This window comes from Mauremys mutica, chromosome 18 (assembly GCF_020497125.1).
Source record: "Mauremys mutica isolate MM-2020 ecotype Southern chromosome 18, ASM2049712v1, whole genome shotgun sequence".
Classification (NCBI taxonomy): Eukaryota; Metazoa; Chordata; order Testudines; family Geoemydidae; genus Mauremys; species Mauremys mutica.
The window spans coordinates 1,370,709-1,394,223 of record NC_059089.1 but is presented as its reverse complement, the minus strand read 5'-3'; the positions used below and the strand labels follow the sequence as shown (position 1 = coordinate 1,394,223).

Below are 23,515 nucleotides of genomic sequence, written 5' to 3'. Positions count from 1 at the left end.
GCATCCGAAGAAGTGGGTATTCACCCACGAAAGCTCATGCTGCAAAACTTCTGTTAGTCTATAAGGTGCCACAGGATTCTTTGCTGCTTCTACAGAACCAGACTAACACGGCTACCCCTCTGATACTTGACGTCATGAAAGTGAGTCACCCCAGTCACAGGTCTTGTTGGGGACGGCCCATTCAAGTGGGAGGGAATTGTCACCCGCCCCTTGCTAGCCAGTTATGCGATGTATTGCTGCATTGTCAGCCTTTGCACCAGCCCAGAAAAGCCAATGAAAAACGATCAAAGACAAATTATAGACATCGAAACCCTGTGGGAGTGAAAAGGACAATATGACAATGAGGAAATGGTCCTTCCTGTGAATATACACAAAAGACTGATTCAGTTTATGACAGGGTGGAGAGAAACACTCTGGGTCCATTCACCAAGGAGATCACTAATGACCAGTGGTGCTTCAAGAAAGGCAGAGGCCTGGCTCCTAGGGACTAGCAATCACTGCAATAGACTATCACCTCACACTTCACTCTACTTAGATAGGGAAAGGAGCTATTAAAAAGTGTAGGTTGCATTTTGTGATTTTGTTTTGTTGGTAATGGTTGGTTTCCATCACTCACATTTGTTTTTTTTTAAATCTCTGTCCCGTGGTAAAGAAATTTCCATTTGTTCGATAACTGTGCTCAAGTGCTGTGTGTGATACCAGTAAAACTGGTAACCTGGGATGTACCATTGCTTTGGGCAGAGAGGATCTGGGATTTTTCTGAGCCCTGGTCTAACCTAGGGGAGGGGATCGATCTAAGTTATGCAATTTCAGCTACATGAATAACATAGCTGAAGTCGATGTACTTAGATCGACTTACCATGGTGTCTTCGTCGCGGTGAGTCGACTGCTGCAGCTCCCCCGTAGACTCTGCCTGCGCCTCTCACCGAGCTGGAGTACAGCAGTCGAGGGGAGAGCACTCGATGTATTGCATCTACACTAGATGCGATATATCGACCCCCGCTGGATCGATCGCTGCCTGCCGATTCGGCAGGTAGTACAGACATACCCCGAGTATCTGGCGATCGGCGCTGGACCCCGGAGAGGGACACATTGAAGGAACTCAGGAGTTAAGGTGACTCTATTGTCAACTGTCAGGGCTGCTGTGGAGGAGGGTGCTTGAGTGCCTGACAGGCTGGTGAGCTTGGTTGCTAACATCCAGCTTCCAAAAGTCCTTCTTAGTAGTGGTAGGTGGCAACAAGGAGACTCACAGCCCTCAGCACCCTTAGAATGGTCACCATGTGCATCTATGTTGATCCACCTGTCAGATCCACGCAGGGAAAGCTCCCTATAGCATAGCTCCCTGACTCAAAATAGCCCTAAAACTCTGCCCTATGAAATCATGGAACATGTGCTCTTCGCTCTGTGAAAGCATGTAAAGAATCCAAGCACTGGAGAGTAGGGATTGGGTCCAGAGTGACCTAGTCAAATTGGAGGATTGGGCCTGTCATGAACAGATAGTTAAGAGTTAATGTCTCTTTTACCTGTAAAGGGTTAAGAAGCTCACTAAACCTGGCTGACACCTGACCAGAGGACCAATAGGGGGACAAGATACTTTCAAATCTTGGTGGTGGGAAGTCTTTTGTCTGTGCTCTTTGTTTTGTTGTTGTTCGCTCTTGGGGCTAAGAGGGACCAGATGTCCATCCAGGCTCTCCAAATCTTTCTGAATCAGTCTCTCATGTTTCAAACTTGTAAGTAATTAGCCAGGCAAGGCGTGTTAGTCTTATCTTTGTTTTCTGAACTTGTAAATGTCCCTTTTTTTTGCTGAAAGGATTTTACCTCTGCTTGTTGTAACTTTGAATCTAAGGCTAGAGGGGGTTTCCTCTGGACTATATGAATCTAAGTACCCGGTAAAGTATTTTCCATCCTGATTTTACAGAGATGATTTTTACCTTTCTTTCTTTAATTAAAAGCTTTCTTTTTAAGAACCTGCTTGATTTTTTCCTTGTTTTAAGATCCAAGGGGTTTGGATCTGTGTTCACCAGGGAATTGGTGAAGCCTCTCAAGGCTGCGCAGGGAGGGGAAAGTTTGGGGGTAACAGAGTGCCCCAGACACTGACATTCTGGGTGGTGGCAGTATACCAGATCTAAGCTAGTAATTAGGCTTAGAAGTGTCCATGCAGGTCCCCCACATTTGTACCCTAAAGTTCAAAGTGGGGGAAAAAACCTTCACATGGTGAGCAGCGGTGTTAATTATTTTTTCTCTCCTTTCTAGCTGCTTAGAAAGCAGCCTGAGGGCAGAGGTGTTAAGTTTTTTAACAAGGGTCTTTGTTAAGAGGAGGCTTCAAGCTGTGAGCAAGCAGACAGCAAAAGGAATTTACAAGCTGAATTGTTTTCTTTCTTTCTACCTCTTGGGTATAGCTAGTGTGATAGACCCAGGCCAGGTGGGTATAGCAGAAGGCAGATATACTGGCCACTGGATTAACAGTTTTCTGTTCCCTGACTGACCAGAGCAGGGGCTGCACCAGGCTAATGAGAACACCTGACTCTAATTAAGCTGTAAAGAGTCAGGTGAGGCCATTCAGTTAATGTGACCACCTGACTCTAATTAAGGCCCTGCTGATACTATAAAAAGGGCTCACTCCAGTCAGGCAGGGGAGCCAGAGGAGAGGAAGTACGGCTGAAGGGCTGGTTACTGAAGACACCCTCAAACCATCGTTAAGGGAGCCCTAAGGTAACGGTGAAGAAGGGAGAAGCAGGAGAGCTGTGGGGAAGTGGCCCAGGGAAATGTAGCAACTCTGGTAGTGAAAGGTTGGCTGCCAACAACTGCTACCATTAGGGTCCCTGGGCTGGAACCCGGAGTAGAGGGTGGGCCCGGGTTCCCCCCAACCCACCACTACAGGAACAGCTCCTGGAAGGGGAAGTCAGGTCCCTGTCAGGACAGGAGGCTGAACAGAGACTGGGGGAGTTCTCTCCCCAACCTCCTTGCAGCCTATGATGAAAAGGGCTCAGTAGACTAACCCTGGCCCTAGAGAGAGAAGGGCTACGTGGAGGGTCACAGTGAGCCACTGAGGCAGCATAAACCGCCTAGAAGCGCAGGACCCACGGGAGCAAGGTCAGAGCTCTGCTACACTAGTTAGAAAATCTCTGTTAACCAAGCAGCCCTGAGCTGAGTGCATTCCAGTCAGTGAGCTGCAGAGAGGTGTGGCCAGCACAAGAAAGCAGAAAAATGAGTACCAAGGAAGCAGTTAAACAGGAACTGGCTAGACTGGACACAGAAGAGAAAGCCAAAGAAGCTGACCACAAAAGAGCTATGGAGATGAAACAAAAAGAGATGGAGATGGGAGAAAAAGAGATGGAAGAGAGAGAAAGCATGAACTGGACTTAGCAAAGGCTAAGCAGGATGGACCAGCCAACCCTAACAACCCTTCTCCAGGTACTGTTTCCCATCCCAGAAAATTTCCCACCTACAAGGCACTGTAGGCCTTCTTGGAAAATTTTGAAAGGGCCTGCCTTGGGTACAGCATCTCTGCAGACCAGTACATGATAGAGTTGAGGCCACAGCTCAGTGGACCCTTAGCAGAGATGGCGGCTGAAATGCCTAAGGAACACATGAATGATTATAATCTTTTTCAAACCAAGGCCAGAATCAGAATGGGGCTAACACCTGAGCATGCCCGTCGGCGGTTCAGAGCCCTAAGGTGGAAACCAGATGTGTCATTTACCCGACACGCCTACCACACTGGAAAGAATGGGGAAGCCTGGATATCAGGAGCAAATGCTAATAATCTGGAAGAGCTGGCCTTCCTAATGCAAATGGAGCAGTTCTTAGAGGGTGTTCCTGAGGAAACAGAAAGGTACATCCTAGATGGGAAGCCCAAAACTGTAACCGAGGCGGGGGAGATTGGAGCCAGATGGGTGGAAGTGGCAGAAAAGAAAAAAACTACTAGCAAGGAGAGCGAATATCAGAGCGGGCAAACTGAAAATAAACCCTATCACTGGGGGCAACCCAAGACCCCACCCACAACCCATGGAAAGCCCCAGACACCCTATTGTCCCACCTCACCAGTCTCCAGCAACTCACCTCAGCCTAGTGACCAGTCAGCTGGGCGATGTGTTAAATGTAATGAACTGGGACATATAAAGGCCAACTGCCCCAAGAACCCCAACCAAGTACAGTTCGTTACACCACAATCACACCAAGGATCCCCAGGCCCAGATGCCTCTCAAATACCCTCAGAGCAAAGGGAAACCTTGAGAGTGGGTGGAAAGGTTATCGCGTGGAGAGACACCGAGGCACAAGTGTCAGCAATCCACCAATCCTTAGTGAACCCCAAATTCATCAACCTAGAGGCCCAAGTGGCAATTCACCCATTCATGTCAAAATCTTTAAACTTGCCTACAGCTGAATTTCCTGTCCAGTACAAGGGCTGGTCAGGAATGTGGACTTTTGCAGTCTATGACAATTATCCCATCCCCATGCTAATGAGGGAATTCTTGGCCAACCATGTGAAGCTGGCCAAGAGGGTGGGAATGATCACACACAGCCAGGCCAAGCAAGCTTCCACACCCATCCCTGTTCCTGAGCCATCCACAAGGGCCCCGTCTGTGTTACCAGAGACCCAGACAGAGGTGGTGGAACCGGATCCCCTACCAATGACTGCAACAGCCATAGTGCATCTAGTCCCAGAACCGGAACTAGAAAAGCAACCAGCACCAGAACCATTGCCAGCACTGATGCCAGCGCTTGCAAACCCATCTACAACTCCAGTGCCAGCGGGCATGAACTGGCAGAAACAGCAGACCACCCTACCCAAGAGGTTCAGCCAGAGCCTGAAATATCACAAAGTGCACCAGCGGAAAGCGGTTCACAATCAACTAAAACAACCCCATCACCTACATCGCTTCCAGAGGGACCAAGCCCAAGTCCACAGTCTAAGGAGGATCTGGTGTCTCCAGCCTCAAGGGAACAGTTCCAGACTGAGCAGGAAGCAGATGACAGCCTTAAGAAAGCTTGGGCGGTGGCACGGAGCACCCCACCGCCTCTCAGGTCTTCTAACTGATCCCGTTTTGTTGTAGAATAAGGACTTTTATACAAGGAGACTCTTTCTGGTGGACACCAGGAAGACTGGCATCCTCAAAAACAGTTGGTAGTTCCAACTAAGTACCGAGTAAAGCTCTTAAGCTTAGCCTATGATCATCCCAGTGGCCATTCTGGGGTGAATAGAACCAAAGACAGGTTGGGGAAGTCCTTCCACTGGGAGGGAATGGGCAAGGATGTTGCCAATTATGTCCGGTCTTGTGAGGTGTGCCAAAGAGTGGGAAAGCCCCAAGACCAGGTCACGGCCCCTCTCCAGCCACTCCCCATAATTGAGGTCCCATTTCAGCGAGTAGCTGTGGATATTATGGGTCCTTTCCCAAAGAAGACCCCCAGAGGAAAGCAGTACATACTGACTTTCATGGATTTTGCTACCCAATGGCCGGAAGCAGTAGCTCTAAGCAACACCAAGGCTAAAACTGTGTGCCGGGCCTTAGCAGACATTTTTGCCAGGGTAGGTTGGCTCTCCAACATCCTTACAGATTCGGGAACTAATTTCCTGGCAGAGACCATGAAAAATCTGTGGGAAGCTCATGGGGTGAATCACTTGGTTGCCGCCCCTTACCACCATCAAACCAATGGCCTGGTGGAGAGATTTAATGGAACTTTGGGGGCCATGAAACGTAAATTCATAAATAAACAGTCCAATGATTGGGATCTAGTGTTGCAGCAGTTGCTTTTTGTCTACAGGGCTGTACCACATCCCAGTTTAGGGTTCTCACCATTCGAGCTTGTGTATGGCCACGAGATTAAGGGGCCATTACAGTTGGTGAAGCAGCAATGGGAGGGGTTTATGCCTTCTCCAGGAACTAACATTCTGGACTTTGTAAGCAGCCTACAAAACACCCTCCGACACTCTTTAGCCCTTGCTAAAGAAAACCTGAAGGATGCTCAAGAAGAGCAGAAGGCCTGGTATGATAAACATACCAGAGAGCGTTCCTTCAAAGTAGGGGACCAGGTTATGGTCTTGAAGGCGCAACAGGCCCATAAAATGGAAGCATCATGGGGAGGGCCATTCACAGTCCAAGAGCACCTAGGAGCTGTTAACTATCTCATAGCATTCCCCATCTCAACCCTAAAGCCGAAAGTACGCCATGTTAATTCTCTAAAGCCCTTTTATTCCAGAGAATTACAGGTTTGTCAGTTTACAGCCCAGGGAGGAGATGACGCTAAGTGGCCTGAAGGTGTCTACTACAAAGAAAAAAGTGACAGGGGCGTGGAAGAGGTAAACCTCTCCACAACCCTGGAACGTCTGCAACGGCAACAGATCAAGGAGCTGTGCACTAGCTTCGCCCCAATGTTCTCAGCCACCCCAGGACGGACCGAATGGGCATACCACTCAATTGACACAGGTAATGCTCACCCAATTAGAACCCCACCCTACAGGGTGTCTTCTCATGCCAAAGCTGCCATAAAATGGGAGATCCAAAACATGCTACAGATGGGTATAATGTGCCCCTCTAACAGTGCATGGGCATCTCCAGTGGTTCTAGTACCCAAACCAGATGGGGAAATACGCTTTTGCATGGACTACCGTAAGCTAAATGCTGTAACTCGTCCCGACAACTATCCAATGCCATGCATCAATGAGCTATTGGAAAAACTGGGACGTGCCCAGTTCATCTCTACAATAGACTTAACCAAGGGGTACTGGCAAGTACCGCTAGAAGAACCCGCCAAAGAAAGGTCAGCCTTCATCACCAATGCAGGGGTGTATAAATTTAATGTGCTTCTTTTCAGGCTGTGAAATGCACCCACCACCTTCCAAAGACTTGTGGATGGTCTTCTAGCAGGACTGGGAAAGTATGCAGTTCCCTACCTCGATGATGTAGCCATTTTTTTCTGATTCCTGGGCAAAACACCCTGAACACTTGGAAAAAGTCTTCGAGCGCATCAGGCAGGCAGGACTAACTGTTAAGGCTAAAAAGTGTCAAATAGGTCAAAACAGGGTGACTTACTTTGGACACTAGGTGGGTCAAGGAACAATAACTCCCTTACAGGCCAAGGTGGATGCTATCCAAAAGTGGCCTGTCCCAAAGTCAAAGAAACAGGTCCAATCCTTCTTAGGCTTGGCCGGATATTACAGGCGATTTGTACTACACTACAGCCAAATCGCTGCCCCACTAACAGACCTGACCAACGTGTCATAAACAGATAGTTAAGGGTTAATGTCTCTTTTACCTATAAAGGGTTAAGAAGCTCAGTAAACCTGGCTGACACCTGACCAGAGGACCAACAGGGGGACAAGATACTTTCAAATCTCGGTGGAGGGAAGTCTTTGTTTGTGCTCTTTGTTGTTGTTGTTGTTGTTCGCTCTCGGGACTGAGAGGGACCAGACGTCCATCCAGGTTCTCCAAATCTTTCTGAATCAATCTTTCATTTTCAAAATTGTAAGTATAGCCAGGCTAGGTGGATTAGACTTATGTTTGTTTTTTTCAAGTTGTGAATTCTTCTTTCTTTTTGCTGGAAGGATTTTTACCTCTGGTTGCTGTAACTTTGAATCTAAGGCTGGGGGAGGGGTCCCTCTAGTTTATATGAATCTGAATACCCTGTAAAGCATTTTCCATCCTGACTACCTTTTCTTTCTTTTAGTAAAAGCTTTCTTTTTTTTAAAGAATCTGATTGATTCTTCTTGTTTTTAAACCCAAGGGGATTGGATCTAAACTCACCAGGGATTGGTGGGGGAAAAAGGAGGGGGCGATGATTAATTCCTCCTTGTTTTAAGATCCAAGGAGTTTGGATCCATGTAAAGCCTCTCAAGGCAACCCAGGGAGGGAAAAGTCTGTGGGGAGGGGGAAAGGAGAGGGATGGTTAGTTCCTCCTTGTTTTAAAATCCAAGGGGGTTGGATTTGTGTTCCCCAGGGAAGGTTTTGGGGGACAGGGAGTGTGCCAGACACTGGAATTTCTGGCTGATGGCAGCATACCAGATCTAAGCTAGTAATTAAGCTTAGAAAAGTTCATGCAGGTCCCCACATTTGTACCCTAAAGTTCAAAGTGGAGAAAAACCCTTAACAGGTGCCCAGCAGCGCAACGGAAGGCAGTGGACAGAGCCACCCTCGCCTTGAAGCTCCAGCTCATTAAACCACATCTTCAGTCGCTGATGGCCAATGAGAGACCGACATCGCTTGCTATTTTAGCACTTGGAAATGCCATTGGTCAGTCATTGGATCTCTGTAATGCTGTTACAGAACAAATGAACATAGAATCTCAGTGTGACATTCTATACCTTTGGGGGAGCAGCTGTAACCCCCATAATCCTCATTTTCATATCATCATGATCTTACATATAGAGCATCAGGGAAAGGATATGATCTGCTGAAAGTCATTTCTCTACCCATAGATGTAGACCAGTCATGCATAGGAAGTTATGAGAATTGTGCAGTGTGGTTGTCACTGTGCTGCAAGGTGGGGGAGTCAGCCAAATATTAGCTCCCCAGTGGCAACAGCAAGGAAAGTAACCAACACCCGGACAGGGTGTCAAACAGCCCATCGACAGCCATTGCCCAGCAAGGGAGCTACAATGCAATGACTCACCTGCATGACGACACCCCAGGGGAATTGCTCAGACTTGCTTGGAGAGACGCAGTGATGCTTACCTGACTCTGAAGGGGGGGTGGTGCAAAGCCATGAGGGAAGAAAGGACATGATAAAAGGAGAGACATTTGCCAGGCTTTATCTCTCTCTGTCACCTACATCTACAGACACCCCCACACCAAGCAACTGAAGCGCTGATGAAAGGGGAGAGCCTGGCTGAAAAGCCACCAGCCAGCCTGTGGTGAGAAGCATCTGAGTTTGTAAAGGCACTGAAAGGGTTAAGATCAGCTTAGAATTAAAAGCAATAAGGAGTCCAGTGGCACCTTAAGGACTAACAGATTTATTTGGGCATAAGCGTTCATGGATAAAAAGCCCACTTCTTCAGATGCATGGAGTGAAAATTGCAGATAGAGGCATAAATATAGATTGGAACATGAAGTGACGGGAGTTACCGTACAAGGGGAGAACCAGTGTTGAAGGCTAATTCAGTCAGGGTGGATGTGGTCCTCTCCCCATAATTGATGGGGAGGTGTCAATACCAAGAGAGGGAAAATTGCTTTTGTCGTGAGCCAGCTACTCCCAGTCCTTATTCAAGCTCAAATTAATGGTGTTAAGTTTGCAAATCAATTGTAACTCTGCAATTTCTCTTTGAAGTCTGTTTTTGAAGTTTTTTTGAATAGCTACTTTGAATTGTTGGGTGTGAATGTGTAAAGGTGCTATTGACTATACAAGTCCCATATGGTCTCGTGATCTGAATTCCTGGTTTTCACCCAGGCGGCCACAATGCAGAGCTTTTGCTCAGAGGGGAGGCAGGAAATGAAAGGAATGGGAAGGGATCGTGCCAGCAGGGGAGTTGGACAGTGTTGGAAGGGGACCCCAGAAGTGGGGGTGGGGCAGTGGTCTGCGGGGAGATGAGGGAAGGATCCCAGCTCTGTGGCAAGTTGACATTCTGGAGAGCACAGGCCTGGCACGGGGGGTGGGAAGAGTGAGTGTGTCCCTCTAAACTCACCACCAGCAGACTTGGAAGAATTACGTATTTGTTGGTAAATGTCAATTTCTGTGTAAACACACGACCCAATGGCAAAATCTTTCCATTGATAATCATCAAAACTATCAGATGGGCAAAGTAAGAAACGTGTTGCTTGAGAACTTATCCTGTTCTAATCCTCTAGGGTTCCCTTTTGCCTTAGGCACCACCACGTGGGCATTTCATATCCCTCCTCATTTTCACACAGACACACAATTTCCTTTGCACAGATCCATGAACAGCAAAACCTCCCTGTGTCTATTGTCTGAGCCAGGGCATTCGATTCCACTGAAACCTTCTCTCCTGCAATGGCAATGGTCAGACAGAGGGAATGCGTCCACCTTCCCCCTGGCAGTGAGATATTCACTCTCCTCTTCATGCTGTTGTTGTTATTCCATGAGTCATCAAGGATGGAATAAAAAGCTGAGTTTACTCCAGGGAGAGGAAAGAAAGGAGCCACCAACACCCTCAAAAATCTCAGTGCCCAGAGAAAACCTGCCTCTGTTATTGGACTCACAGAGGTGCTGGCGATACAACAGGAAAAGGGACTGTCTGAATTGCCAAGGCAGGGAATGAACAATCTACAGCAACATCAATAACCACAAACACACTCTAATGCTCCAGCCAGTAGGGAAATGGGCAGCAATTCTTGCTGTTCAGCCATGGCCACACGTACAGAGCTGCACAGCAGTGAGTGTGCTGGGGAAGCTGGTCTGAGCAAACAATTTGTAATGACCCTTCAGTGAGAACAGAACCAGAGTGTAGAAAGACCCCTGTGTTAAGTGGTTGTGGCTGAGGCCTTAGGTAGCTGGGCTAGAAAACCATGGGGGCCTTTCTGTGAAGGTTTGATCCTTGCCAGCTAGGCAAGGCTGGTGTGTGGTGTCTCCATGGCTGCACTTTCAGGGTCTGATCACAACAGTGCCATAGGGAGCCAAGCCTAGACATATTCAGAGGCTAAGGCCAGGTCAATGTTTCAAACAGTGAGTCTATGCTGCTGCAGCTCAGTAATGGAGATGCTCTGTGCCAGGGTTTCTCAAACGTCCTTTCACTGCAACCTCCTTCTGCCAAAATAACTTAATACGTAACCCTGGAAAGAAAAACCAAGCCCCTCCACGCGGGTGGGAGGTGTGCCAAAGACTGAGCCCCAGTGCGGGGAGAGCAAAACCAAAGCCTGAGGGATTCAGCCCTGGGTGGGGGAAGCTCAGACTTTTGGCTTCAGCCCCAGGACCCAACAAGTCTAATGCCAGCCCTGGTGACCCCATTAAAACACGGTCACGACCTACTTTGCGGTCCTGACCCATAGCTTGAGAACCACTGCTCCATGCTGAGGGGGGAGAGTTTTCCTGTTGGTGTAGTCAATCCACTTCCCTAAGAGGTGGCAGCTCTGTCATAAGGAGAAGCTATGTCAGTGGGTGTGCAAGCTGTGGCATTTACCACAATAAGAAGTTTAATCAAACCCCATTTTTAAAACCACCTGTGGTCTGGGAATGGCAAAGGAGCTCGATGAAGCAGGGTCTGTCCTTCAAAGTCCTGGAGATCACGATTCCATATTCCTGTTGTAATGGGGGTATAGCTCAGTGGTAGAGTGTTTGATTGCAGATCAAGTGATCCTTTGTTCAAACCCAGGTGCCCTCTTAAGAAAAACATTTTCATTTTCATTCTCCATTATGTTCAGGAGCTCCACCATACGAGGATGCTTGAAATGAATGTCAACACCCAACATTTCGCTGTCCAAATGCATAAAAACCTAGCAAGCATGTCCACCAGCTGAAATCAGCTCCAATCCTCTAAGTGTCTAGTTTATGTTTTCATCAATTAAACAAAGGTATCATTCCCTGAAGCAGAGCACAAGTTTGAAATACAGGCAGCATAGAGCCAATATTCATAACATCAACTACAAAAAATGATACACATCTAGAGATAGCATCATTATCATCTGCCAGTCAGAACCTCTCCATAGACCCCTTACACGACCGCTTCTCTGTAATACTGGCTGCAAATATAGAATAGTGGTCGCAATGGTGATCTATACAGTTACAGATTATGTCAACGTCACAGGAGGTGACAGCATCAGAGAGACTGATACTGGAATACTGCCTCCAGTTTTGGTGTCCTCGTTTGAAAAAGATGTTGTGAAATTGGAGCTGGGGCAGCAAAGAGCCACCTAATGTTCTGAGGACTGGAAAAAATACCTTCTAGTGAGCTACTGAAAGAGCTCAACCTGATTAGCTTATCAAAAGAAGATTGAAAGGTGACTTAATTGAAGTGCCTTAATGGAGAGAAAAGATTGGGTATTAAAGGGCTCTTGAATCGAGCAGAGAAAGGCATAACAAGACCCAATGGCTGGAAAGTGAAAAGAGACAAATTCCTATTAGAACTAAGACACAAAAATTCAACAGCGAGGATGATTCCACAGGAACAAGCTACCAAGAAATGTGGTGGATTCTCCATCTCCTGATGTCAGTCAATGAAGACTAGATGCCTTTCTGGAATGTGTTTGCCCCAAAAGTAGCTCTTGTGTCCTACAGGAGGCCTGTGATATGCAGGGGGTCAGATTAGATGCTCTAATGGTCTCTTCTGGCCATAAAGTCGACTAATTTCTGAAAAACTGAGTGTAGCATTGGGAGCAGTGTCTGATGTTTCCCTGTCTAGCCGGCTTGCTGCCTAGAACGAACGCTCCTTGAGTGGGGTGATCCACAGGGAGTAGCTCAAACCTGCAAAGTGCCTGGCCAGGGGCAGGATATTGGCACAGCAAGGGAGGGGTGTGGCAGTGACATCACAAAGGCCTTTTGCAGGACCTCAGCCTATTGGTCCAAGGTGGTGGGGAGGTGGTGACCTCACAGAGAGATGCTGACATCAGCCAGGCAGGACAGGGGCGAGGGGCCAGGGAAACCTCAGAGACCCCTGTGGCTTTGCTGCAGCAAGTCTCCTTCTCCAGGTCTCTCTTTGAGGACTGAGGGAGTATTCGGGTTCACGGACGTGAGCGCCAGGAGGAACCTCTTTCGAGTTTTCTCCTTCCCTTGTAGTGATTTTGCTAGAAAACAGCCGTCCCTGTTTAGAAGGTAAGAGCCTCCTCAAGGTTTGAAACCTGTTCAGTCTGATCCATCTGGTGACAGTTGAATTCTAGGCATGGAAAACACGAGCTTAAGGAGGCAGAATTTTATTCCACACCTGGGATTTTGTCCCTTAGAATCACTGGGGACATTGGGGTTTGTCCTTTTTGTTTTACCTTTTCCTCCATCCCTCCCTCCTTTCTCTTCTTCTCTTGCTTCTTTTGTCCTTTCTCCTGTTCCCCTCCCAACACCAGGAGGGGTGTGTGTGTGTGTGTGTGTGTGGCGGGGGAGTGCTCTGCAGCTCTCACTGTGGGAGGTCCACCCAAAAATGTGGGGCTGAAATAGTGCTCGGGCAGTGATCCCCACCAGTGACCTGGGCCATTCTTTGGGCTCTCTGGTGAGAACCCTCAGCCTCCCGTCTTCAGTCTCTACCCTGGTTGGCTGAGCAGGGGGTTATTGACAGGGAGGAGACTCAGGTCCTTGTTGGTCTCTTTCAAGACCAAGGAAATAAGTCAGAACCAGTTCTGTGTTTGATGAATTTTGCTGCTTCTCTGCATTAATGGTCTCTGAGCAGTTCATGATTCTCTCTAACATTGCAGTTCTCCTCAAATACTTGCTGAATAATTCCTGTGCACTGTTGTTGGTCTGGAGCTCATGTGAGAGCACTTTACTCAGGTAATTCAATGTCTGAAATTCAAGATCCGATGGTTAGTTTGAAAATCAGGGCTCTTGGGTCCTGTTCCCAACTCTGCCACTGACTGGCCGTGTGACCTAAGACAAGTCAATTCTCCTTTCTCAGCCTCAGCTTCTCCCTCTTTCAAGTAGGGATAATAATGATCCGCTCCTACCTACCTCACGGTGCGTGGAGGCAGGGTCGGCTCTAGGTTTTTTACTGTCCCAAGCAAAAAAAAATTTTGGCTGCCCCCACCCCAGCCCTGGCCTCCCCCCCGCACCCTCCTGCCAACCCAGCCCTGGGCTCTCCCCCCCACCCACAGCCCTTGCCATCCCATCCCTCCCACATACCCCATGCTGCCCCAGCTCTTGGCTCCGCCCTTTCCCCCCACTGCTCCCCCACCGACACCCCCCCTGCCGCCCCAGCCCTGGGCTCTCCCCCCCACACACACACACCCCTGCACTCTCCTTCCACCCCAGCCCTGGGTCACTGGTAACTTGCTCCCAGGGCGGGTCATTCAGCAGGGATTTTGGATGTGCACAGAACACAGACAGGATTGGTTCCCATAGGGTTACATAGCTGCAGTAAAATGGAACAATGTTCAGCTTGTGTGATTGGAGGATACCTGGATGCATATTATAAGACTGTCCTCCATAAATGAGGAAAAGTTGAGGTGCCTTTATTCTTTTGTTCCACTCTTTGTTTCTCTGGGGAAGTTGCCAATGCAATATCACTGTCTTCCTTTTAAACAAATAAAACAAAAACAAACAAAAAGGCAATGGCTGTTGAAAATTGCAATTCCAGTCCTAATAACCCCTGGGAAGCATTTCTTGCTCAATTTTATCCTACTTTTTCTACAGCAAATGACAGTGGATCAGCATATTTGATTTGGGAGAAATGAAGTAACAGCTGCCCAAACTGAGCTGGAGCCCTCCTGAATTTTGAGGTGTTCAAATCTGGAAGGCAGGCGCTAGATTCCCTTTCTGAACATTAGCTAAATCTGGAAAGGAAAAGTCAATTTCTGCTTCCATGGCTCAGGAGTGGAAATCCACCTACGTGCCTGGTGCTGTATCTAGAGCTGCCCAGGTCCCGTAGAGCCTCCCCTCCCTCACTTTTCATTTTAAATTCTAGTGGGATCCACGTACCTCCCTTGCCAGGCTTCAGCTAGAGAGGGGCCCTGTCCACTTAGTCCCCCCAGTTCCTTCTTTGGGGGCTGCCAGGTGAGGTCACACCAGTATCCCTCAGCCGGTCTGGGGATGTCTTCTGAAGGGGATGTCTGGGCAAAGCTTTCTAGTCCAAAACGTCGGTGGATGCAGGGGGGGGGCGCCATTTTCAGTAGTTTAATGTTTGGTGCTGCAGTGAGTGACTGCTGGGTGCAGTGATATAGTGACCCCTGGGGCTTTGAATGAGGCTTTATATGGGGGGAGGGAGTGAGGAGGCAAGCGGCGAGTCGGTGGATGGAGAGGGGCAAATCTCCCAGATTCAAAATCTGGGACTGTGTCTGTTGGTCCTTTTTGCTGCGTTTCTCTGGGCTGGGGGTTGTCCCAGTGCTGCACAGAGGGGGTTCCCACAGGAAGGTGCTTGCTCCTAACCCCCGAGGCCGTCAGTGTGTCGGCTCTTCTCTAGCCAGCCCACTTGCCAAGTCTGATTGGCCTTGGTCGGGCTCCCAGCCCTTCTCCAAGGGTTGCAGCTGTCTGGAGGTGCTGCCTTCCTCAGTCCCACCTCGTTCACTCCACAGGGCGACGGATTACCAAGGGGGGGGGGAGATCTTATTCTACTTCTAGCAAAAAGACATTTTTCTGTTACCTTAATTACACTACCTTAGGGGCCCCCTATAACATATTACCAAGGTTCAATACAAAGTCATAGACAAGTTATACAAAAATGCATAATGCAGAGATTTACCTACAACTGCACTGAGTGACTGCTGGGTGCAGTGATATAGTGACCCCTGGGTCTGTGAATGAGGCTTTATACTGGGGGAGGGGGAGGGGGCAAGTGGGGAGCAGGTGGGTGAGCGGGTGGCAAGTGGCAGGTGGGCACAGAGGTGAGCAGGGAGCCAGCAGGGGCTCTAGGGGCGGGCAGGGGGGGTTTCTGGCAGGGGAGGGAGGAGGTGAAAGGAGGCGAGTGGTGGGTGGGGGACTGACTAGCAGGAGATGCAGCAGGCCAGCGAGGGGCTAGGGGGTGAAGAGGGGTGTGACGGTGAGATCTGATCACCCTACGGGGGCCGTTTCTTCCCCCTCCCCCAAACCTTCCTTTTCAGCCCCCAGCTGTTTCGGTGGAGCGGCGCTGGGGAAGGAGGGTTGGTTTCTGTGGGGCAGGCTGCGCTGTGGGGGGGGTTGTTTCCACAGGGATGGGTGGCGCGGGGGAGGTGTTTCAAGGGGGCTGGGTGGCACAGACGGGAGCGGAGCAGCTCCTGGGGGCGGGGCTCTGGCACAGGCCGGGGCCGGGGCAGCTCCTGGGGGCGGGGCTCAGGCTGGGGGCGGGGCTCTGGCACAGGCCGGGGGCGGGGCAGCTCCTGGGGGCGGGGCTCTGGCACATTGTGACGCAGGAGCCCGGGCTCAGCAGCTGCTCCCTGTTGGCCACGTGCTGCCGGCAGCGCTGGAGCCGCCCGGGCCGGAGCAGAGCCGCTGTTCTCAGCTGCAGCAGGAGCTGCCCCCGCCCCGCTGGGCTCCAGGTGGGGACAGAGCCTGGGGCCCGGGGTACCCCTGGGTGCGGCTGGCGGGGCGGGAGGGGAGAGGCCGGAGCTGCAGGCGGGGAAGGGCGGTGGGGCAGCCGGGGGGTTGATCGGTCTCTGGGCACCAGGGGAGCCCCGGGGCAGAGTGTGTGTGTGAGTGTCCCGGGCCCAGGCGTGCGCATGGGGGGAGCCCCGGCACCCCAATGCCCTGAGCCCCGGCTGGGGAGGCTGCTCCCCCCCTCCCGTGGGGGCTCCGGGCGGGGGAGGAGGCTGCGTCGGCTGCAGGCGGGTGCTCGGCCCCCCCGGGACTGACTCGCTGCCGGCAGCTTGTGGTGCCTCCTCCGCGGAGCTTTTCCCCGGGGGTGGCCTGGGCGCAGCTGCGATCAGCTGTTTGCTGGGCAGGCTCCGCTCTGCTGCTCCCCCCCCCGCTCCTGGGGGGCTGAGTGAGCCCCCCCCCAAACAGCCCCAGGGGTCGGTGGGGGGCGGGGCCAGCAGCAGCAGAACCCCCCCCGCTCCCCTGGGGCTGCCCCGCCCCGCTCAGGCTGGCGGCTCTGCCAGGGGCCCCGCGTGCATTGCTGCTCCCTGCCCGCCAGGCTCGGCTCCGGCCACAGCAGCGGCGGGTGCCCCGGGGAGCCCAGCTGGGCTGGGGCTGGGGGAGGTTGGGGGGGAGGAGACGCTCCAGATACCGGCGGGGGGCGGGGGGGGAGCTGAGCTGGGGAGGGGGGAGGAGAAGCCCCGGACTGGGCTGGAGCCACGCGGGGGGCGGGGGGAGGAGAAGCCCTGGGCCTTGCAGGAGCTGCAGTGGGGCGGGGGGATGGAGGGGGCGAGGAGCCACCCTGGGGCAGGGAGGAGAACCCCGGACCCTGGCAGAAGATGTGGGGCTGAAGTCCCCGGCTCGGGAGCCCCAGCCACCTTAGTAGCAGAAGTTGCAGGGCTGAAGCCCTGACCCCCCCCTCTGTGTGGAGCTGGCCTGAGCCCCTCTCGCTCCCATCCCCCCTGTGGAGCTGGCTCCCACTCTCCGGCGGTGGGGAAATTCAGCCCCAATCTCCCCATGTTGGTATCTCCATCCCCCCCCCTCTTCACCCAGCCATGGATGGATTTAGCCCAGGAGGCAGGGTCAGTGTTGGCCCCATTGGGCAGGCGGGATCTAGGGCACAAGGAGGTGAAGTGACTTTCCCAAGGCTAAGCAGGGAGTCTGTGGCAGAGCAGAGACTCAAACCCAGGACGCCTGAGCCTGAGTCCTGTGCCTTAACCACTAGGCAACCTTCCCCCCGGAGGAGAGGGAACCTCCTCTGCCACTTTGAGTGTGTGGGTGGGAGCAGGCACTAGACAGAGCTGCCAGGAGGTGGGGAGGGGGGTTGGATAATTGTGGGGGTGATTAGTGGGTGGGGGGGTCTCTGGAGGGGGCGGTCAGGGGACAAGGAGCAGGGAGGCTCAGATCGGGGGTTGGGTCCTGGCGGGCAGTCAGGGACCGGGGTCCCAGGAGGTGGCAGGCAGGGGACAAGGAGCAGGGGGGCTTGGGGGTTCTGAGGGGGGCAGCCAGGGGGCAGGAAGTGGGAGGCAGTGGATGGGGTGGGGTTAGGGCGGGGCTCCCTGGGTGCGCACCCTAATGAAATGTGCTGCACACGCCTATGGTCACGGGGGTGAGCTACTTGCATCCTTTTCCTGTTTGTGCCGTTTCTTTCCCTCTCAAAACCAGATAACAATTCTCTCTGGTTCTTCCTCTTCTCTCTCCCCTCCCCACATGTGGCTAGAAAACCCCAGGAGATTCCCTTGTTTTCCCTAAAATTATTGACTCTCTAGTCTCTCATTTTCCCTATTTTCTCCATAATTCTTAAATTCTCCTCAGCTTTGGGATGTGAACCCAGCCCGTTTATCGGCAGCAATTTGTCCTTGGGTAGGTGGAATTTGCTGTCCTGTGTCACTCCCCCAGCGTGGGTGGGGGTCAGTAGGTGCTGGCTGGGGGAGCCCGCAGACACGGCTGCCTCTGGGGGGAGATGGGGGGGCCGATCTCTGCCAGCAACAGGACATGGCCGCACAGGAGGGGAAGGGAGGAGCCAGTGTCCCTATGGAGCCTGCCCAGCCCCTTTGGTTCTGCTCCTTTCCAGCATTTTGTTCAGAGACTTTATTACTGGGGAGGCTGAAAAATCTCCCTGTGGGCTTAGCCTGGCAGGAGGGGCCAGGTTTCCCCTGCAGTAAAGAGCTGGAGCATGTTCCCAGCATGGCAGAACCTAGGCTGTGTCTCTGCAGGGAAAGATCCTGGGGGAATTGTGATGTGACATGAACTAAAGCCTGTTCTGAAACCCCCACAACTGCCCTTCTCGCCCTGCCAGGCTGCAGGATGTCGTCCATGTTTTGCTCCAGCTCATCCCATCCTCCCATGGGACAGGGAAGGGAAATGGCTGCAGAGGATCCCGTCCAGGTAGGGGTTATTGGGGAGTTGCTGGTGGGTTCCTGCTGGAGGGAGAGGGACACCAAATGCACCAGAGGAGGGAGGCTTGGGCAGTCTGGTTTGGGGGTTGGAGTTTGCCAAAAAATTCCCAGGAGGGAGAATGGGAGGAGGCCAGGGTGTAGCAAACCTGTTGGGACTTGTTCAATATGCGGCTTCCATTCTAGGAACAGACCCACGAGGTAAGAGGGTGGAAATGCTCTAATTTGTGGGACAGGAAACAACCCCCCTAGGTGGGGCTAGGAAAATGGGCCAGAATCCCAGGGCTGGAGCCCGACCTGATTAACCAGCGGCTGCTGTGAGATGTGAGGGGGCTCCCACCAGGGAGGCTGGGGCGGGGGGGAGGTTCTTAACCTTTTTCTTTCTAAGGCCCCCAACGTGCTATAAAAACTCCACGGCCCTGCATGTGCCTGGTTCTCTGCCTATCACTATCATGTATGTGACTCAGTAAGATTTGACTCCATCATTGCTATTAGTATCATACTTGGAGCTGCGTTTATTTTCATAGAAATTTTAAGTTACTTTACAGACAGATTTAAAAATACAGTTTGAAGATAAATGATCTTCATCTGCACAGTGTCTAAAGTTTTGAGTTTAGCTATTTTTTTCCAACGAGCCCTGCTAAGGTAAGTACAAGCAAAATGTAGGATCTGTTATTTGATTGTAAATATTGTAAATAGCAAATGACAAAGCACAATACGGCAATAACAGTAATAATGATAATTACTCCAGCCAGGCCAGGTGAGGCATTTTAGAACTTGTTACTCAAAGAACTGAATTTAAGCATAAGACAGAAATAAAATGATGAAATTCAGAGATCAGTTAAAAAGCTAAACTACCAGCACTGTCATCCTGACCAAATGTGAAAGAATAAAATTACAGAGACTATATGTACTTTGTGCATTTTGACAGGAGGTAAAAGGAAGTAACAACAGTAACTGAAGTGTGTGTGGTGGGGGAGTGTGTGTGTGTGTGTGTATGGGGGGGGAGTGTGAGACACACCCGCTGTCACTTCCAGCCCAGCGGCACTCACTAGTCCGAAGGCTCGTTCACACGGCAGCAGGGGCCAGCAGCTCCCACTCCTGACCCAGAGGCAGCAGTACAGAATCTTGTCCCCCTACCTCAGCTCAGCAGAGACTGGGCACAGAGGCAGGAGGGTGGGGCCACCCCCCCCCCTCCGCACAGCACAGGAGGCTCCTGGGAGCAGCTTGGCCGGGGGCAGCTCCAAGTGGGGAGGGGGGGCAGGGCTGCAGGAAGAGCTGCAGGGGCAGACAGCTGAAGAGAAGTGGGGGGAGGAGAGACAGGACACCCCTGCTGGAAGAACCCCCTCAGCAAGGCCCCCCTGGACCGTCATGTCGTCTGCTCCCCACTAAGTCTGGCCCCGTCCAGCTCTTCACAATGAGAACAGCGCTGGGCTCCCTGCCAGCGAGCTCTCCCTGCACCCTGCCAGGGCCTCCATCTCCTGTGTCCGTCTGTGGCTAGTGGGGGGGGGGTGGATCTGCTGGGAGAGAGGAGGGGCTCTCGCTTCGTCCCCTCCCCCTGGCGTTTCCTGGCTGCTCTGAGCGGGGTGGGGGTGGGACTCCTGCCTGTGAGCCACCCAGAGCTTCCATTGGATTGGCTCCTCTGCCCCATGAGTGTGGGGCTGTGAGTGGGGCAGCAGGTCCTGAGTGTTGGGCTCTTGCTCTTTCAGGGGCCGGTGACCTTCGAGGAGGTGGCTGTGTATTTCACCAGGGGTGAGGGGGCTCTGCTGGACCCCGCTCAGAGAGCCCTCTACAGGGATGTCATGCAGGAGAACTATGAGACGGTGACCTCGCTGGGTAAGCAGTCCTGTCCCCTGGGTTATTAGAAGCTGTGGGGTCTCTAAAGAACCTGAGTAGTGATAACTTTATACCTTTATTCATCATACAGGTTTTGACAAGTTTCCTTGCCCCCACTTTTTGCCTCATCTCCCACCCACTAGAATAATTTTTAGACATTTGTCATCAGTCATTTTGAAATTGCATTTAATGTATCCTTATTGGCTACATTAGTAACTACATTAATAACTGTTTTTTTAATTAATGAATAAAATTATAAAAAAATAAAAAAATAAAAATATTTTTAAAATAATTTAAGTAATAAAAATAGGTGTGTGACTGATGCAGGGCTTGTGTGACAGTCAGATGAGCTCCTCTTTTGATAGAAGTGAGTATAATGTTGCTATTCGGGACCCCACGGGTGAAGGGAGAACAGAGCTGTGGGAGGGGAGAAGGGGGGAGTAGATAATTCTGGGGTGCCAGGACATGGGGTGGGTGTGTGCAGGATTAGAGCTAAGAATCAGCAGGTAGGGAGGAGGTAATGAGAGACGAGGAGGGAACACAAGAAGCTTCCAAGGTGCCGGGAGGTGGTGCCGGCTGAGAGTAATGGGAAGAAGGGGAGGGGAGTGTGGGGGAAGGGCACCCAGGAAGTCGGCTGGGTGGGTCAGTGGGAGGGAGGAGAGGTTTGGGGATCTAGAGCTGTGGGGGATCCCAGACCTTTAACCCCGAATCCCTACCCAAGCCTTGTTGTTCTAGAGCCCACGCTCCAGTTTTCTTTCTGTTCTGTTTCACTTCATTATACATTTCCTCCCCCAAATATTATTATTTTAATTCTTGACCTCCCTCTGCCGCTCATTACCCCCCTCCCCGTATAACCTCCCCATCTCCATGCACAGCGACCCCGGCCACCGATCCTGAGTCCTTGCTGCATCCTCCCTCCCAGAGCAGGGCCCCTACCCAGGCACAAATGGGCACTTCGTTGATGATGTCACAGGCTGGTGGTGTAGCCTGTACAGTTTTTACACCTATAAGATGACGTATTGGGGCACAACTTGCCCTTGAACATGGCTACTCACAGTTAATTGAGAAGATGGAATTTGGTGAAACACACAGAAACTTGATTAAATACAGACAGTTATAACTGAAATCACAGGCAAGGATCAATCCACGTAACAGTTAGACTAAGATCAGTATAGTAAAGAGGTGCTTGCACTGTGCGGATGTACAAGTTATGACACCAATGGAAACAAAGATCGAGGGGCAAGGCAGCCCGTCAGAAGGGAGGCCCTGCTTCAGTTTACACTGTCTCGGGGACCTGACAAAATGAAAAAATGGTCACTAGGAGAGGTAATTTATCCACTTCCTTATGGTAATAGGATGGCGATATACCATATCTGCTGCTTTGCTCTGATTACAATAATGTCAATAGCTGCCCCAACCCATATGTGACCTTTGGGAAGTCCATAATTTAGCATCAAGCCTTAATACTCATGATTTACATCACTTAGTTATTAATAATCCCAGTATATAAATGTGTCCAACTGCTGAGATCCTGCATAGCAACCTAATTGCTAAAGCCCACCCCAAACGTCCTTCTTTCAGAATCCTGTGGCGTATTGCACCTGTTTGTAGTTACTCCTTAGTCTGTCAAAATGAGGGTGCAAAATATCTGACCTGGGATTCTCTCCTTAGGCCTGGTCAGGTAAATCCCAGACTTCAGCAGAACTTCTCCCACAAAGCCTCCGCCTCATATAAGGCCCTTAACTGTAGCAAGCTGAATAACCCATTTATCTATGTTCACCTCCTTGCCCCTCCACACATGGTCCAAGCTAATAAGCAATTCTCTGATCATGACATCTTACCTCTAGTGAGTATGAAATTGCCCACAAGACGTGAGACTGGGTCATAGATCGTAAAATCAGGTCGGGGTCAAGAAGAGTGAGAGTTTGGAGAGAGTCTTGTCCCCCCTCTCCCCATCTGCAGCAGCCACAAGCCGTCTTCCCTCCCTGCTCCTTGGATCTCTGAGCCGGTCCCTCCTGAGGCTGCGTGGCCCAGTTCTTGCTTCTGACCTTCTCCTTTTCCGGAAGAATGAGAGGCTGTTGCTCCTGAATGTTAGTGTGTAATTCCCCAGCCTTCTCCTCCCACTGGGGGAGTTTAATTCTCCCTCCCATTACCCCTGAGTCACTAGATTTCCTAATTCCCCAAAATGTGCTTTTGCGATGTCACAGTTCTGGGGTAGCGAAGCCTTTGACCTGCCTCCATGGTCTGCTCACGGAATGGCCCCTCAGGTATCAGGCCTCCAGCCAGCCCCTCTCTGTGGGTAGGGACCCACCTGCCTCTCCTTTTTGACCAGGGTGTGAGGATTGCAGCTTGTCCTCCACTGTGTTCGCTGGACTAATGTCCAGTTCCTGTGCTTTGCTTTCTCTCCAGGGGCTGTGAGCAGTGTGTGTGTGTGACAGAGGTGGGACTTTTGGTGATACTTGTATGATGCCAATGCACACCTCAGTTTCCTGCTGTGATTGGTATTGCTGTGATTCTAAAGAGCAGGAGACGTGAGGTGTTTTGTCACACAGCTGTCATGGGGTGATATGAATGGGTCATTAAGGACTGGCTGGGAGTAACGTACATCAATGGAATACCCGACAGAGACAAGGGAATGACTGTCACCCAGGGCTGCCCAGAGGATTCAGGGGGCCTGGGGTCTTCGGCGGCGTGTCCCCCTTATCTGCTCTGACACTGCAGAGCATTTTTCCCGTGTCCCCCTTACCAGCTCTGATGCCGCAGAGCATTTACGCTGTGTCCCCTGTTCCTGTCCCCCGTCCTGTTTGACTCAGTTTATATAGTAATATTCTCAGCTATACCTTTGCTTAACCAATCATTGTACTGAAATTTAACTAACCAATCCTAACACATTGAAACATAATTCTCTAACCAATTGTCTCCCACTATCCTCAGTAACTTACACCTAGCAAAGTTAATTATACAGCCGACAAAACCAGTTAGACATCCAGACTGATTAACATTGTAAAAGTGGTGGCCATAAAGATAAAACAATACAGAAATGAGGGTTTCACAACCACAAGCATTGAGAAGTGATTTCTTGCCAGACAGGCTGCTGTCAAACTAGGTTTTCTTTAACCATTTTAAGATCTGTTTCTTTATCTGGTGGTGATGGGCGCTATCGGGACAGGATCGTCTTCCTAACAGCCCAATAGCACCTTATTTCAGTG

General features: G+C 51.0%; 1 protein-coding gene and 1 pseudogene across 1 annotated transcript; both read left to right on the top strand.

The window, feature by feature from the left end:
• LOC123352485 overlaps positions 1-23,515 on the top strand; it is a 139,935-nt pseudogene that overhangs the window by 88,626 nt on the left and 27,794 nt on the right.
• On the top strand, positions 5,705-6,943 carry LOC123352486. Its single transcript, XM_044992680.1, has 2 exons — positions 5,705-6,428; positions 6,817-6,943. The coding sequence occupies exons 1-2, from the start codon at positions 5,870-5,872 to the stop codon at positions 6,864-6,866; spliced, it is 609 nt and encodes a 202-aa protein (XP_044848615.1). The 5' UTR covers positions 5,705-5,869; the 3' UTR covers positions 6,867-6,943.